This window comes from Emydura macquarii, unplaced genomic scaffold, assembly GCF_026122565.2.
Source record: "Emydura macquarii macquarii isolate MOO-44397 ecotype Brisbane River unplaced genomic scaffold, CSIRO-AGI_Emac_v2 contig_2805, whole genome shotgun sequence".
NCBI lineage: Eukaryota > Metazoa > Chordata > Testudines > Chelidae > Emydura > Emydura macquarii.
Genome location: NW_027132942.1, coordinates 132,807 through 147,897, shown reverse-complemented (window position 1 = coordinate 147,897; position 15,091 = coordinate 132,807). Strand labels below are relative to the sequence as shown.

Here is a 15,091-nt window from a genome sequence, read left to right as displayed (position 1 = left end):
TTCGGCCCGCTGATCTACCATAACCTGAGGCAGAGTCAAAGTGACCAGGTAGGATAGTTAATTAGGCACATGGATGTGTTTCTTTTTTCCCCCAAAACCTCCAGCAGACCTAGATTTTCCAGGACTCCCTGCACAAGCCATCTGGCCCTATACCGAGTGAGTAGGAACCCTGATCAGGTCAGGAAATAATGTCACAGCAGGAGAGTAGGGGAGGCCAGCGGAGTTAAAGACATGAATATACGTCCCAAGCCTGCAGTCAGATCCATGAAGGAGGAACTCTGTGCTCATGTCCATTGGAATGACCCTTTATGTCACCACAGTTCTCTGCATCCACAGAATCACAGAAATGTAGGGCTTGAAGGGACCTCAGGAGGTCATCAAGTCCAACCGCCTTCACTGAGGCAGGACCAAGTAAACTTAGACCATCCCTGACAAGCATTTGGCCAACTGTAGTTAACCTCCAATGATGGGGTTCATGACACTCTTGGAAGGCTATTCAACAGCTTAACTATTTTTGTAGTTAGAAAGTTTCTCCTAATCTCTAAAATAAATCTCCCTTGCTGCAGATTAAGCCCATTACTTCTTGTCCTGCCTTCAGCGGACTTAGAAAACAATTGACCACTATCCTCTTTGTACTGGTCCTTAGCATAGTTGAAGACTGTTATCGGGTTCCCCCTCCATCTTCTATTCACAAGAAGCAACATGCCCAGTTCGTTGAACCTTTCCTCATCGGTCAGGTTTTCTAACACTTTTATTGCTCTCCTGTGGACTCTCTCTCCAATTTGTCCACATCCTTCCGGAAGTGCGGCACCCGGAATTGGACACAGCACTCCAGTGGAGGCCTCACCAGTGCTAAGTAGAGTGGGACAACTACCTCCTGCATCTTCCACGCAACACTCCTGTTAACATAGCCCAGAATTATTTGTAACTCAACCTTTTTGGCAACAACATCGCACTGTTGATTCATATTCACTTTGTGATCCACTGTAAGCTTTTCGACAGTGCTACTACCTAACTGGTTTTCCCCCCGTTTTGTAGCTGTGCATTTGATTTTTCTTTCATAAGTGAAGTACTTTGCACTCATCTTTTCATCACCATGGCTGTCGTCCAACCAGGTGAGCTGACCTAAGTTATTGTTATGATGGTGGTAGCATGTAAGGACCCCAGCCAGGGATCAGGGCCCTGTTAGACTAGATGTTGTACAATCACAGAGACAGACCCTGTCCCAGGACGGCTCACAAGCTTGGATATAGACAACAGGTGAATAAAACAGACATGAAACTGCGGGAGAGGGCAAGACAACGGTACAGAGAAGTATATCTGCACAGGTGAGGAGTCAGGGTGATCTCAGTAGCCACCTGTGGTCATCAGCCTAACCAATATCCGAATGCATCTGTGGGCATTGTGGTGGAGGCAGGGTTTAAGGAGTGATTTACAAAGAAGATCAGGTGTTGGCTTTGTGAATTTTGATGGAGAGTTCTTCCTAAGCGCAAGGTGCAGCATAGGAGGAAGCATGGAGGCGCTTATGGGAAAGAATGGAGAAGACGGCGATCGAGGCAGACATTGCTGGCCGTACGTCAATGTGAAAATAATAAATTAGATCGGAAAGGAAAGGCCAAGTTCAATGTTGAAGGGCCATCAAGGTGAGGACAAGGACTTCAGTGGGGACTAGGCCTCGTGCACAGGGGTGAATCCCATGTGAAGCAGGCAACTTCTTACCAAAGGCTCCAGCTCCCGGTGGTCAATGAGGCTGAACTCTCTGATGAAGTAGTAAAAGTGCTTGTAGCAGGTGTTGACGTGGGCCTCGGCGCCCACGCTGATGATGCTATCGAAGTGATGGATGTAGACGTGGACGAAGACTCTGAAGAGGCGGGTGAGGATCTTGGTACACACCTGCTGGAAGTTCTTAGGGAAGGGGACCCCTGGGAGGTAGAAGCAAAAGCCATTGTCAGATTTTAAGCATTTGACAGGTTCCAAACAACTAACATTTGAAAGGCGTGACACCTCATCATTACGGTAACAATACGGCACATTCCACCTCGCTATTTATTACACTGGCAACCATCTTTTCACTGTTTCCTGGCACTTCTCCCATCTGTTTGTTGTGTCCAGCTACTGTCTCTCATCTTACACTTTAACCCATTCGTTAGTCTTTACAATAACAGTGCCTAATTTTATGCACTGTGAGTCGTTCCATTAGAGTCACTGGAAAGAGTCTCATGGGGCTTTGGCTCAGGACCATAGTTAAAAGCTGTGCAGGAAAAAGAATATTTCTTTGATAGGATGTTTTGAAATGACTTTCCGTTCTGAATCAGAATCAAATGTCAAAGGAGTAAAAAATATTGCTATGTGAAAAATTAAAACACCAAAAAGGGTTTTTTAATTGGAAAGATCAACTTGGGAAATTACAACATTTTGGACGCAAAGAACAATTTTACAAAATCTCACTGTGACAGTTTTTGATTTAGTTTTGCGGTGGCCGTTCAAAATGCTGGGTTTTGTTTCGATTCTCCTATCTGGGCAATTTCATCCAGCAAATGTTTTCTGGCAGAAAAGTCCAATCTTGGCAAAGCCACATTTTCCAATGGGAAAATTGTTCAGTTAAAAAATTTCAGGCAGCTCTACCCCCTAGCGCAGAAAGGTAAGCTAGTGCTTAAGGGTTTGCAGGATCGGGGGATTAGATTGTAATTTCTTTAAGCGCAGCAACCGTCTTTTTCATGAAAGGTGTGCACAATACCTAGCACAATGGAGTGGTGATGCCTGATTGGACCCCACAGGTACTACTGTAATGCAAATAATTATCAACAACAATGCCAACCTTCAAAGCTCTTAATAGACAATAGCTAGTTAAGGCTCACAAAATTCCTGTAACAGGCGTTTATTATTAAAGCAGCAGTTCTTCGGTCTCCACGCCAAAGATCGATTTTTATAACAAGGCTTTATAAAGAAAAACAAAAGCTTGCACTGTGGGGAATAAGAAGGATGACTATAAGAGCCCCATTAATGGCACTCTTTCACCTCCACTGCCTCTCAGGCACCACTTTCACTGAGGAAAGCTCCAGCAGCCAGACATTTGTCTCCTGCACCGTGCTGTTAAGTGGCCTATGCTGTGTCCCCCACATTGAAATCACGCCTCACTGAAAACTTAGCAAGAGGCCGTTTAATCAGTGAAGCCACCCAGCTTAATGAAGCACAGACGGGCATTGAAAGACATCTCAGTGGAGTTGCATCTTCAGATGAACCCCCGGTGCATCGATAAATGTGATCGATCACATGTAACAATCACGTTCTCCATAGTCCAGCAGCGCTCTCTGTATTAGTGCATAAACCACTACTGTTTAACCACGGTAAATGCATCAGGGCCGGATCTTGGTGAGTCCAACAACCAGGGTAGGCCCAAGCCGTGAAGTTTGGCCCTGGATCTTGGTGTTTAGTCTGGGTTTCGTTTTGTCCTGCTCTAGCAGCCAAAGGGTGCTAGATAGAGGAACAGGGGCTAGGTCAGGGATAGTCAATTATTTTTTGTCAAGGTCCAAATTTCTTGGTCAAAGTACAGTCAAGATCCAGACTCCAGAGAAAATAATATAAAACAACAAGAAGAAGAAGAAGAAGTAATAAAAAGATTTCAGGATCCGTTCAAAAGTGCCTGGTGGTCCGGATTTAGCCCACCTCCGCCTATTGACTACCCCTGGATGAGGTGATGTTAAATAGGGATCAACTGAAAAATTTGGCTTCATCTGTAGATTAGAGTAGGTGTTTTGTAAATCCAGATCTACCCCTTGTCCATGTTCTACAACTCAACCTCCTCTCAGAGGCTCAGGGGATCTAGAGAATTTTACCTACATGATTCCGGGTCAAATCCAGCCCAACCTGGTACTCACTAAATATCTACCAGCTGACAGTGAAACATGTGGGCTGATCTCAACCTTGTTCTCACCTGACAAGCGTCTGCCTCACACAGAGATACCCCACAAGTCTCAGAAGAAGAGAACAGAGACAGATGACAAGTTTCCCACAACTGGGATTTTTCAAAATTTTGTTTGGTGGGAAGTTTTGGAAATATTTCTTTGGAATGAAAACAAATTTTGAAATGTCTAAAATCCCCATGAAACGGAAATCCTGAGTTTTGACCAGTTCTATTCACAAGAACCTCTGCTTGAGTGTAGCTACTACAGACGCGGTATTCTGTGAACGCCATCAGCACATCTCTTTCCAAACTATGCTGAGAGAGCGCTCTCCCATCGGCATTAAAAAAAACCCACCTCCATGAGTGGCAGAAGCTATAGGGGTAGGAGAGCTTCTCCCACCGATATAGCGCTGTGCACACAAATGCTTATGTTGGTGTAATTTATGTCTCGCAGCGGGGGTGGTTTATTTAGAACCCGAGTGGCATAAATTATGCCAACATAGGCTGTAGACATAGCCTAAGGGTACTTCATAAAGGAATTCTGTTTACAAGCAGCACTAGCTGCTTGCTCTCCTCCTGGGTAACCGCTGGCTTCTTCAGCAAGAGAGATTTTTAAAAAATAAAATTAAATAAAAACCAAGCGATTTTTTTCCATAATCCTCCATTCACAAAAGTCAGCACTTCAAAGGCCAAAACTCAGAGTGCTGTCAATACCCCCGCTGGGCTAAATCCTAGATGTACTTTAGAGGAGACACACAGACTGCAATCCGTTTCCAAAAACATACAGTTACCATAAGCTCTGAAAACCATCAAAGCCATAAAGATTAAGCACAACACATCCAGGGGTCCCCATCCCATACATTGATTAAAAAAGCTGCTTAGAATTCATGCCATTTGTAGTGCCGACGGACCAGATTCTGCTCTCACTTATGCTAGTGTAAATCAGGAGAGACTCCCCTGGCTTTTAACAGAATTATACCCGATTTGCACAAATATAACAAAGCAGAATTTAGTCCAGTGTTTTCTTTAACTAAAACACACTTAGCACTCAGGGCTTTTCTTACCCTTTTGCTAGACTATGAGATGGGATTTGAACTGCAGAATATCAATAAGAAAAGGCATGGCTAGGATTCTGCACCAAATCTTTTATTGCTTTCATGGAAGGTGGGTGAACGGTGAGAAAACTAAACTATCATATGGACAATAAAGGATTGTGTTGACTGTAGAGGATTATAGGACTGGCTTGTGGGTTGTGTTCCTGACATCGTCACAGACTGTGTGTAATCACAGGCAAGTCACTTCATTTCTCCATTCCCCCATCTGTAAAACGGAGCTAAGAATCCTGCCTTATCTATTTGAGGTGTAAGATCTTTGGGGCAGGAACTCTCCCTCACTATGTTCCTGTATAGCACCGAGCACAAGGAAGCCCTGATCTTGCCTGGAGACTGAGAGCACTAATGATGTAGCTGAGATATATGAAATTCTGCCTCTAAGAAAACCAAACCACATGCCAAGACGTAAATTTCACAATAATGCAAACCTTGCACTGGAGACCACAAAATCCTGACAGTGTAAAAAAACTCAGTGAAGGTATCAGGATCTGGCCCGTTATTCATTTGGTGATTAAGAAGTCAGATCAAAGGCATCAGTTTCCATCCTTAGTGCTCTAAAGGGAAGATGTGGCTGGGTCCGGGCCCTGCCCCAGGCTAGCAATCTATATGTACTGCTAGGAATCTGTTTCCTTTGACCTACACCTTTAATTGTCAAGATGACCCATCCGTCTGTCTGTTGAGGAACGTGGCTGTGAGGTGATTCCACGAGGTGAGCGGTTTTGCTGTCCATAATAGCAAAGCACCAAGCAGCCCGGTCAGTGTCCCCCAGCCTGGAGGGAACTCGGTTAGCTGGGGCTCTCTCTTTGGGCCTGATCCAAAGCCCATTGCCACCTACTGGAGTCTTTCACTGACTTTGGATCAAGCCCTGGATTTGTTTCTGCTGCTCAACAAGTAAAACACTTGAGATCTGCAGCTGAGCTGGAGACAGAGCTGCTGTGACAGCTTACAGAGGGAAAGCAGAACATCACAGCCCCAGCAGACCAAGATCAGGCTGGAAAACACTGAACCAGCAGCCAGCAACGCTCCCTTTAATAAAGGGGATCCATCACGGTCAGTGACTTTCCATGAGTGTGTGTTTTTGGCATTACCAGTCAGCAACACCCTCTGCTCTCCAGCCGGGCTTCAGAGACACACAGTGTTCATAACACTGCCAGGGACTCAGCCAGGGGCTGCCGTGCAGGAAAGACCAACTGCTGCAGCTCTGTGTCCGTTACCTAGCGTCGGTTACGAATCCCGCTTCCCTGCTTCCTTTTCCGACCAAAACAAGAAGCAAGGAAGAAATTTGCTCCACCGGCCCAGTTTTAGTTGATGCTGCAAACAACCAGAGGGAGGTGCTTGCCAAGAAGCAAGGAAGAAATATGCTCCACCGGCCCAGTTTTAGTTGATGCTGCAAACAACCAGAGGGAGGTGCTTGCCTTGAGTGCGCCTGGGAAATAAAATCAGACAGAGAACGTGGTAAAAGCAGGTCGGGGTGGGAAATAAACAGTTTCCCAGAGGTAGTATTGCCAGAGGACCAGATTCTTTGCTCTGGCTGAGTTTATACTTGGACCAGGACCACAGGGAGTAGAAAGGTAGCTTTACACCATCTTGGTCCCAGAGCTGGCCAGGAACCAGTCCTGACCTATCCGTGCTTTAGAGCAGCCCCAGGGCTGCTAATACTGACATCTGGCTGCCAATAGCTCTAAGGGGACATTCCAGCAACCGGGACCACTGGGTGTAAATACACTTTGACTGCAGTCCTTCCTTCATGAGAACATCCCCTGCACCGGGGGAAAGGTGGTGCCACCCAGCTACCTCACCGACCAATTCTCGCTAGGCAAGGGGCAAACCGCAGAGGGCAGATTCTCAACTGCTTTGAGACACCAAACCAGTGACGGCAAGGAAAGGGAAGTTTTCTGTTCAGACCAGGAGATGGAGGAATCCACTACTGAGAATACCGAGATGACATCTTCCCAGCCAGAGTCACTTCTTCGTGCTCGCTCCCAACCTTCTCCTTAAACGATCAACAATCACGTGGCCAAGAATTTTTATAGTTCCACCATCACCTTCTGCGAGACGGTTCTTCCGCTGATCGCTAGGTCTGTGCTAGTTCTGTGCTAGATCACTAGCTCAGTGCACAGCCCTCTGTAGGGATGAACTCCCAACAAGACAAAACGGGGGGAAAAAATGTTCGCATAAACTCCCATGCACCAAACCCATCAGCTCCAGATACCACGGCACAAGAATGAGACACTATTCCATGTTTCTGCCACAAGGCGTCACAGTGTTATGATTCCCCACAAACACACACATGTGCAGATGCCCTGTTGTTGCACTCGAATTGGTATTGCCTTTAATTTGGAGGGTGCTGGGGACGTTGACAGTCATGGGGAATAAGGTAGAAAGATTTCCAAGTCATCAGAGAAGGTGGCATCAGGAAAATTAGAAAAAACGGATTTGGCCGGGCCATCCCTGCGCACATGCTTGATGTTCAGCCATAACTGAAACTTTAATCTCCACATCACACTGTCCTCTGACATGGGGGGATGTCCCTTCTCATCGCCCCCTACCTCCCATCACGTGGGTCTAGCAGGCCACTGCATAGCTGCCACATCAGACTTCTTTATATCTGAAAAACTATGCACCATCCTAGAGAGGGAGCTCAGAGTAAGAATGCAGAATTTGCTATCCCAGCCCATCGAGTCCAGATTCCTGCCACTTTGCTTCTGATAAAAGGGGAAAGTAAACACAATGCACCTGGGCAACAGTGCATGGGAGGTAGTAATTCCTTCCTGACCCCTGAGATGGCCAAGAAATGACCTGAAGCATGGAGATGTGATGCAGGAGAATGTATAGCCCCATCATGCTCAGATGCAAGTCTTAACACAGGCTATGCCAAAGTATTTAAAAACAGAGGCAAGCTGTCAGTTTGTGGTACGCAGGATCTGCTCAGCGGGGTGACCTGCGAGATGATTAAAAAGCCTTCCTCTGGGCAGGAAGCAGGGTGGAAATCTGATAAGCCTCTACCACCCTCTTTTTATGTGCTGCTGTGAATTTTCAAAGCCCCGAAGGTTTCTTACCATCCTGCTGCCTCTACCCCCACTGCGGCAACGTTCAGCCACTCAGCGCGGGCGGCAAAGCATCACAAGGTGGCAAGTTCCTGAGCCACATATGCCAACCTCGCCTCTTTTCACCATCAGTGGGGAGCTGGGGAAGCTGAACTTCCTCTGGCCCTGAATCTAAATTGGATGCATGTTCTTTCTGGGAACGAGCCATCGCCCCTGCCAGTCACCGCATCTCAGTGAGAACAAAACACCAGTGCCAGGCACATTCCACGCTGAGCCACATCTCATCTGACCCTTGTAGGGCTGCATAAATAACTCGCCTGTCTGTTCCTCAAGCCATCCCATCTTGGGTCTTAACCCAGCTGCTCCCTAAAATGATGGATCGTCCTTTCCCACGGGGGCAGGGAGATCCAGATCTAAATGAGCCTCCCTCTAGATCCATCCTTATTAGAAGAATGAGGAGCCTTCCAGGGAGAAGACATGGGGAAGATTTTTCAGCCCAGAGGCACAAAGGGCCATTAAACTATAATGAATCTGGTGTCAGGAAGGCTTGCATGATGCTTAACGCACTTTCCCTTCAGCTGATCTTCGCTGCCCTGATAAAATTGCCTCGCTGACAGCTCATTAGCCATCCCTGAGACATTAACCACCTTCCCTAACCCCAAATCAGTCCCCTCTGAAAAAGATCGAACCTGACTTCTGACGAGTCCCAGGAGCACAGACTCTGCGCGTCCAGATGCTCAGCTTTAAATCATGATTGAAGACATGGGGCGAGGGGGGGATGAGTTTGGTTATCAATTCTGAACTGGGTTGCTTACTGGAGAGGTTTCCCGTTATGGAGCAGAGAGGTAATAGGCCCCCTCTTCTCTAGCCCAGGGAGGCCCCGATTTTGGTTGTGACTTCAAGGCCAGCGGTTCCCAAACATTTTCCTTGCATGACCCCATTTTCAGAGGTGTTGTTTCCCCACTATCCCAGACAGCATGGAAGTTGCCATTTAACAATGGTGTCCTCCCTGCAGTGTGACCTCACACGCACTGGACATGGCGGGTCATGCCGCAAGGAGGACGCCGTTTTGCTTTACAAAACAGCATCCTCTGGACTGGACAATCTCGCACACAGACGGTGAGTGCGAGGTCATGCTGCAGGTCATGATGGCCGTGACCTCATCTGCGGCTGGAGTGACCCCATTTGGGGTCAGTTTGGGAGCTGCTGCTCCAGATGCTGATATAAATAACAATCATTTATTATAATTCCAACCACAAAGGTGGTGACTAGTGCTAAAATCCAGGCCGGCCGCTTTTTTCTCTGTATTCCACACGGTTGCCCTATGACAATTGAAATGATACCCTATGGTGATCCCATAGCCCTACCCTGCAGGATTCGCTTTGACTAGGGGGAGCGATTCAGCAGTAGTCTACCCAGCGACACTCAGGAAAATTAATCTAAATTAACTTTTAAATTGGATTTCTTAAACCACATTAAATCCCTGCATGGACACCGATACTGAATTAAGGGGGCTTTAATTCAGCTGAGCGTAATTCGCTTTGGACGACAAGCCCTCATACATAGTGACTGATTCCTAAACACTTTCCAGACTCCGCTACTGATTCATAGAAGATGAGGGTTGGAAGGGACCTCAGGAGGGCATCTAGTCCAACCCCCTGCTCAAAGCAGGACCAACCCCAACTACATCATCCCAGCCAGGGCTTTGTCAAGCCACAACTTAAAAACCTCTAAGGATGGAGATTCCACCACCTCCCTAGGTAACCCATTCCGGTGCTTCACCATCCTCTTAGGGAAAAACTTTTTCCTAATATCCAACCTAGACCTCCCCCACTGCAACTTGAGACCATTGCTCCTAGTTCTGTCATCTGCCACCACTGAGAACAGCCTAGCTCCATCCTCCCTGGAACCTCCCTTCAGATAGCAACCGTTAACTATCAAATCCCACCTCATTCTTCTCTTCTGCAGACTAAACAAGCCTAGTTCTCTCAGCCTCTCCTCATAAGTCATGTGCTCCAACCCTCAGCTGGACTCTCTCCAATTTTTCTTGTTGTGGGGGGCCCAAAACTGGACACAATACTCCAAATATGGCTTCACCAATGCCGAATAGAGGGGAATAATCACTTCACTCAATCTGCTGACAATGCTCCTACTAGTGCAGCCCAATATGCCATTAGCTTTTTTGGCAACCAGGGCACACTGCTGACTCATATCCAATTTCTTGTCCAGTGTAGCCTCCAGGTCCTTTTCTGCAGAACTGCTGCCCAGCCCGTCGGTCCCCAGTCTGTAGCTGTGCATGGGATTCTTCCATCCTAAGTGCAGAACTCTGCACTTGTCCTTGTTGAACCTCATCAGATTTTTTTTGGCCCATTCTTCCCATTTGTCTAGGTCACTCTGTATCCTATCCCTATCCTCCAGCGTATCTACCACTCTCCCTAGCTTAGTGTCATCTGCAAACTTACTGAAGGTGCAATCCTCCCCATCCTCCAGATCACTAATGAAGATGTTGAACAAAGCCGGTCCCAGGACCGACCCCTGGGGCACTCCGGTTGTTACCAGCTGCCAACTAGACATCGAGCCATTGATCACAACCCATTGAGCCCGATGATCTAGCCAGCTCTCTATCCACCTTATAGTCCATTCATCCAACCCATACTTCTGTAAATTGCCGGCAAGAATACCGATTGATTCTTCTAGGTGTAGATTGTCCCTTTTCCCCACCACTGAAATGCGGCCATATCGGAGGTGAAGCATAGCAACTGCTTAACAGCACTCAGCAACACTACCACAATAAGCAAGGCCATGGAGCAAAGAGCACTGCATCCATCTGAAACCATGGGAAGGACATAAGTACTCAGAATTTAATCACCTGACTGGGTATTTGGCCAGGACCCTGGTGTTCGGGACAACTTGCAGCCATATGATGGTTTAGCGCTTTAATTTTAACTTTCCAGGGACATTTCACTTGAAACCTACCCAGGGTTGTACTTTAAATGCGCAGAGAGTTATATTTTCCACGCACTTCAAAACACAAGGAAACCAGGGGGGACAATGTGTGGAAAGACATTAAAACAAGAGGAATCCAGAAAGACACACAAGTATGGAAACAGAATTCCAAGCAGTCTTGCATCTTCTCTGCCAGGATTCTGCCTATCTATCACTGGTGCCAGCTAATTGCATTTTTTCATTATTAATCAGTACCATGAAATGTTAGAAAGGAATAATTCAAGTCAACAGTACTAATAGAAAGAATTATTATTATTTTTTTAAATCCCGTTTTGGCAGTTTATTGTTAACAGAACTGCCCCTTCCTATTCATAAGACTTTTTTTAAAACAAAAAACAAAAAAACCCAACACTTAAAATTAATGGCAGGCCAGCAGCTGCAAATTAAACATGGTGTTAATTTTGGAAGGCATGGGAAAGACAAAAAGCCTTGTTTTCTCAGCTGTCTGGTTTTACAACTGCATCACGCTGTGTCCAAATGTTCTTTTTGCTTTGTTTTTTGGGAAAGGATCAGATAGTTTTGTTTTGTTAACTGTGTTCTTGGGGAAAGCGCATGAAAGGCGCAGTTTGAGCTTAAAAAGAAAGCATTTTAAATAGTTGCTTAAGGATGAACAAAGCTTGTTCACTTCACTGACAGAATTTAAAGGGCCGCAAAGCACTCTTTTACAGTCCTCAGGCCTGATCTACACAGGGTTTGTATTGGTGTTACTATGTCGGTTAAGGATCTGATTTTTTTTATGGATACAGTGACAGCGGTACAGCCTCTAACATGGCCACAGTTATACCAATATAAAGGTCCTTATAGCAGGATAGCCCATATACGAATAAGCCAGACCAGTATGAGAACTGGTATAATTGCATCCACATTCAGGTAGTTGTATGGCTTTAACAACACTGGCATAATAAATCAGCACAACGTTTGCGCTTGTCTTCCATTGTTGACTCATGCCACCACTTAGTGGTCCTTAGTAATCTTCTGCTATGTAAAATAATTCCTCGAGGCCTACAAAAACCTTAACGATGGTTAGGCAGATGCTGTGCTGATACCCCTGCCCGTCATGCAGAACAACAGAGTCTCCTTGCTCCTGTCTGTCTGTGTCCATCTGTCTGACACTACGATTATAAACTCTTTGGGGGGCGGTTCTCTTCTTGTTCTGTCCGTACAGCCCCGAGCACAATTGGATCCTGGTCCAGGAAAGGGGCTCACAGGGACCACCACAATGCAAATTATTAATAATAATAATTCCTGGGGGTCCATGCCCCATAGCACTGCGTGACAGCAGCCATCTCTGGGAAAGGAAGCTAGCCCCTGAGCGGGCACTGCAGATCAGACAGACCTCAGCCTAACGGGCGTGGCCGCGTATAGCAACGCATTCTCATAAGGCCCACGGAAAAAACTGCTCCGCTGGGATAAGATAAGAGCTGAGGGGTGTGTGTAAAGTCATTCCCAGATGCCAGATGCTTCGGGCCTCCATGCTGAAGATAACACAACGGTCCCATGCACAGATCACCACACCTCAGCAGCACTTCCCTTCTGCAGCCTCGCTCCTCTGACATTGCTGCTGTGGGGCAAACCCTACTTGTGCTTCTGCAGCCCCTGAGAAAAGCCCCTGGAGGCTCCCTGCTTTCCACCCCCCCACGGGCTCCAATCAGTGTGGTTCCTGGACCTCTAATTGCCGAGGCATCCCTCCAGCATGGCAGGACGCTCCCTCAGTGGAAGCGCAGGCCCAGGGCACAGCTGCCGGCCAACCCGAGGCAAGGCATCCCCTCTCCCGCCACTCCTGGCTTTGCCCTCCTTGCTCATGGTTGGGCAGCTTGGCCCGACGGGAGCATCCCCTTGGGACTCAGAGGGCTGGACTGCCACTGTACCACCCCGTCGCCAGCCAGAGAACGCCTTGGGACCCGCGCATCACAATTCCTCCCCTGCTCCCCCGCGCTCTGGAGAGGGAGTACATTATTTCACCCCTTTTAATGGCGTAGCTCATCCCCCGGCCATGCACCCAGCCGGCTGCACGGGCCAGTGACTAGGGGTGAGCGGTGGAGCCAGGGCCCTCTGCACTCCGTGCCCCTATCCACTCCAGTTATTGGATACATAACTCCTGCCCTCCACTCTCAAAGCCGGAGCATCACCCTCAGCAGGGCCGAGCTGGGATGGCGATGGGGTGAGGAAGAAATCTTCATTCCCCGTACTCCTCTGCCTGGCCCAATCAGGGCTGTGACCATCTAAACCAGTGTCATTGCACCCACAAAGCCAGGGCCAGATTCGGCTACCCGTATTGATGCTGAACAGATCCTTTCCTCCATCCCTGGAGGTTTTTAAGGCCTGGCTTGACAAAGCCCTGGCTGGGATGGTGTAGTTGGGATTGGTCCTGCTCTGAGCAGGAGGTTGCACTAGATGACCTCCCGAGGTCCCTTCCAACCCTCATCTTCTGTGATTCTGATTCCATGGAAGCCAGCAGGACGGCTCCCAGAGTCAGGGCCTAACGGTACCAGAATCAGGCCCTCTGAAACCAGGTGGGCTGCAAAACAGACTCCGAGCATGAGCTCCCCTCCAGGCCTGTCTGCCACAGCGCTAACGAACATCAACGGCCAGCGCCTTAGCTGGAGTATGTGAGTGCAGCTTCACTGAAGCCAACACAGACGCACACCGGCCGAGTCTCTGGCCCTAGAAACCGAAGGAGTCAAGGAGCCCCCAGGGCCAACCCCCCCGTGCTAATTTCCACCCGATTTCCCCGAGCCAGGCTGAGTGATTTTCAGCCCCCAGCTGCACAAAGGGCATCGGTTTGCGGCGTAGCAAATCTTCCCCCGTCTGTGAGTACAACGGGTGGACGAGCTGGGTCCTGTTTCTGGGGTTGTGATTTTTGGATGAAACGGACGGCTGAGGACAACCACAGACAATGTTTGGGCGTTCAGGCAACGCTTGACATTTCTGAGAAAAGATTTGTTTTGTCAGCGGTCAGCCAGCCCTTGCCAAAGAGCAGAAAATACCGTTTGCCCTGTGGGAGGTCTACGGCCCACGGCAGACCACGCGACAAGGGACAGCGTGTGAGACCAACATGGGAGAGAACAGGACCCCAGCGCCCCCCTCCTCAAGTCAGTGTGGGACTCAGCCCAGCCGAGTACGGAGCAGAATAAATAAGGAGCGGGTCCCACGCCAATAGCATCGCCAAGGGAATTATACGACATGTAAAATCGGTTCAGCTGCCCACTGATTGAGACTAAAGAGGAATTTCTGGAGCTGGGATTGATTCTCTGCAGCCAGTGACTCCTGTGATGAGCTTTGCCCTTCCGTCGGCACATGATTTACCCTCAAACAGACTCTGCTCGACTCCTTCGTTATCCTGAATCGCATCGACACTGTACAGTCCCGAGGGCCGTTTGCAAACGATTCGCTCTGTGCATCAAGAAGCAAGAAGAAGAATGGGGGAAGGGAAAGGGGGAAATGCAGCCAGCTCTGGGAATGTGAGGGGAGAATGGGGGACCCTGGTATTGGGGAACAGGGCATATAGAGCCCCTGGTCTGGGGTAGGGAGAATGGCGGGCATAAATAGCCCCTCTGAGAGGAGGAAAAGGGGTAACGAGGACTCACACAGAGCCTCTGTCGGAGAGAGGAAATGGGGGACCCTGCTGTGGAGAGAGGGGGAATTGCAGACAGGCAACTCAGTCGTGGGGGAGAAATCGGGTCATAGCATCCCTGGTGGAAGAGTGTTTGGGGAGTCCTGGTATGGGGGGAGGGAAGGTGGGCAGACAGAGCCCCTATCATGGGGTAAGGAAGAAACGGGGGCAGACAGAGCCCTTGGCACACACAGGAGGGGAGAAGGTAACCACCCTATTTTTTATGAGCCCCTCCCCTCCATACTCCCTTGACCCACTCCCGGCTTCTCCCCCCGCCCTACGAAGAACCAGCCCGTGTAGCAGACGTTGAGCGTCGTCTTTTGTTTCCATTCCCTCTTCGGGCTGCGGTCCCCCTGCCGCGATCTCTCGCCCAAACTCCTCCCAGGGTTGAGCTCATGAAAGGAAAGGG

At 48.4% G+C, this 15,091-nt stretch overlaps 1 protein-coding gene across 2 annotated transcripts in view; it reads right to left on the bottom strand.

Moving 5' to 3' along the window:
* The window catches only part of MOB3C (MOB kinase activator 3C), a 50,222-nt gene that overhangs the window by 13,595 nt on the left and 21,536 nt on the right, over positions 1-15,091 (bottom strand). For both annotated transcript variants that reach the window (XM_067567797.1, XM_067567796.1), the window contains exon 3: positions 1,720-1,922. In XM_067567797.1, coding sequence (XP_067423898.1) covers positions 1,720-1,922 — 203 coding nt within the window. The remainder of the gene's footprint in view (positions 1-1,719; positions 1,923-15,091) is intronic.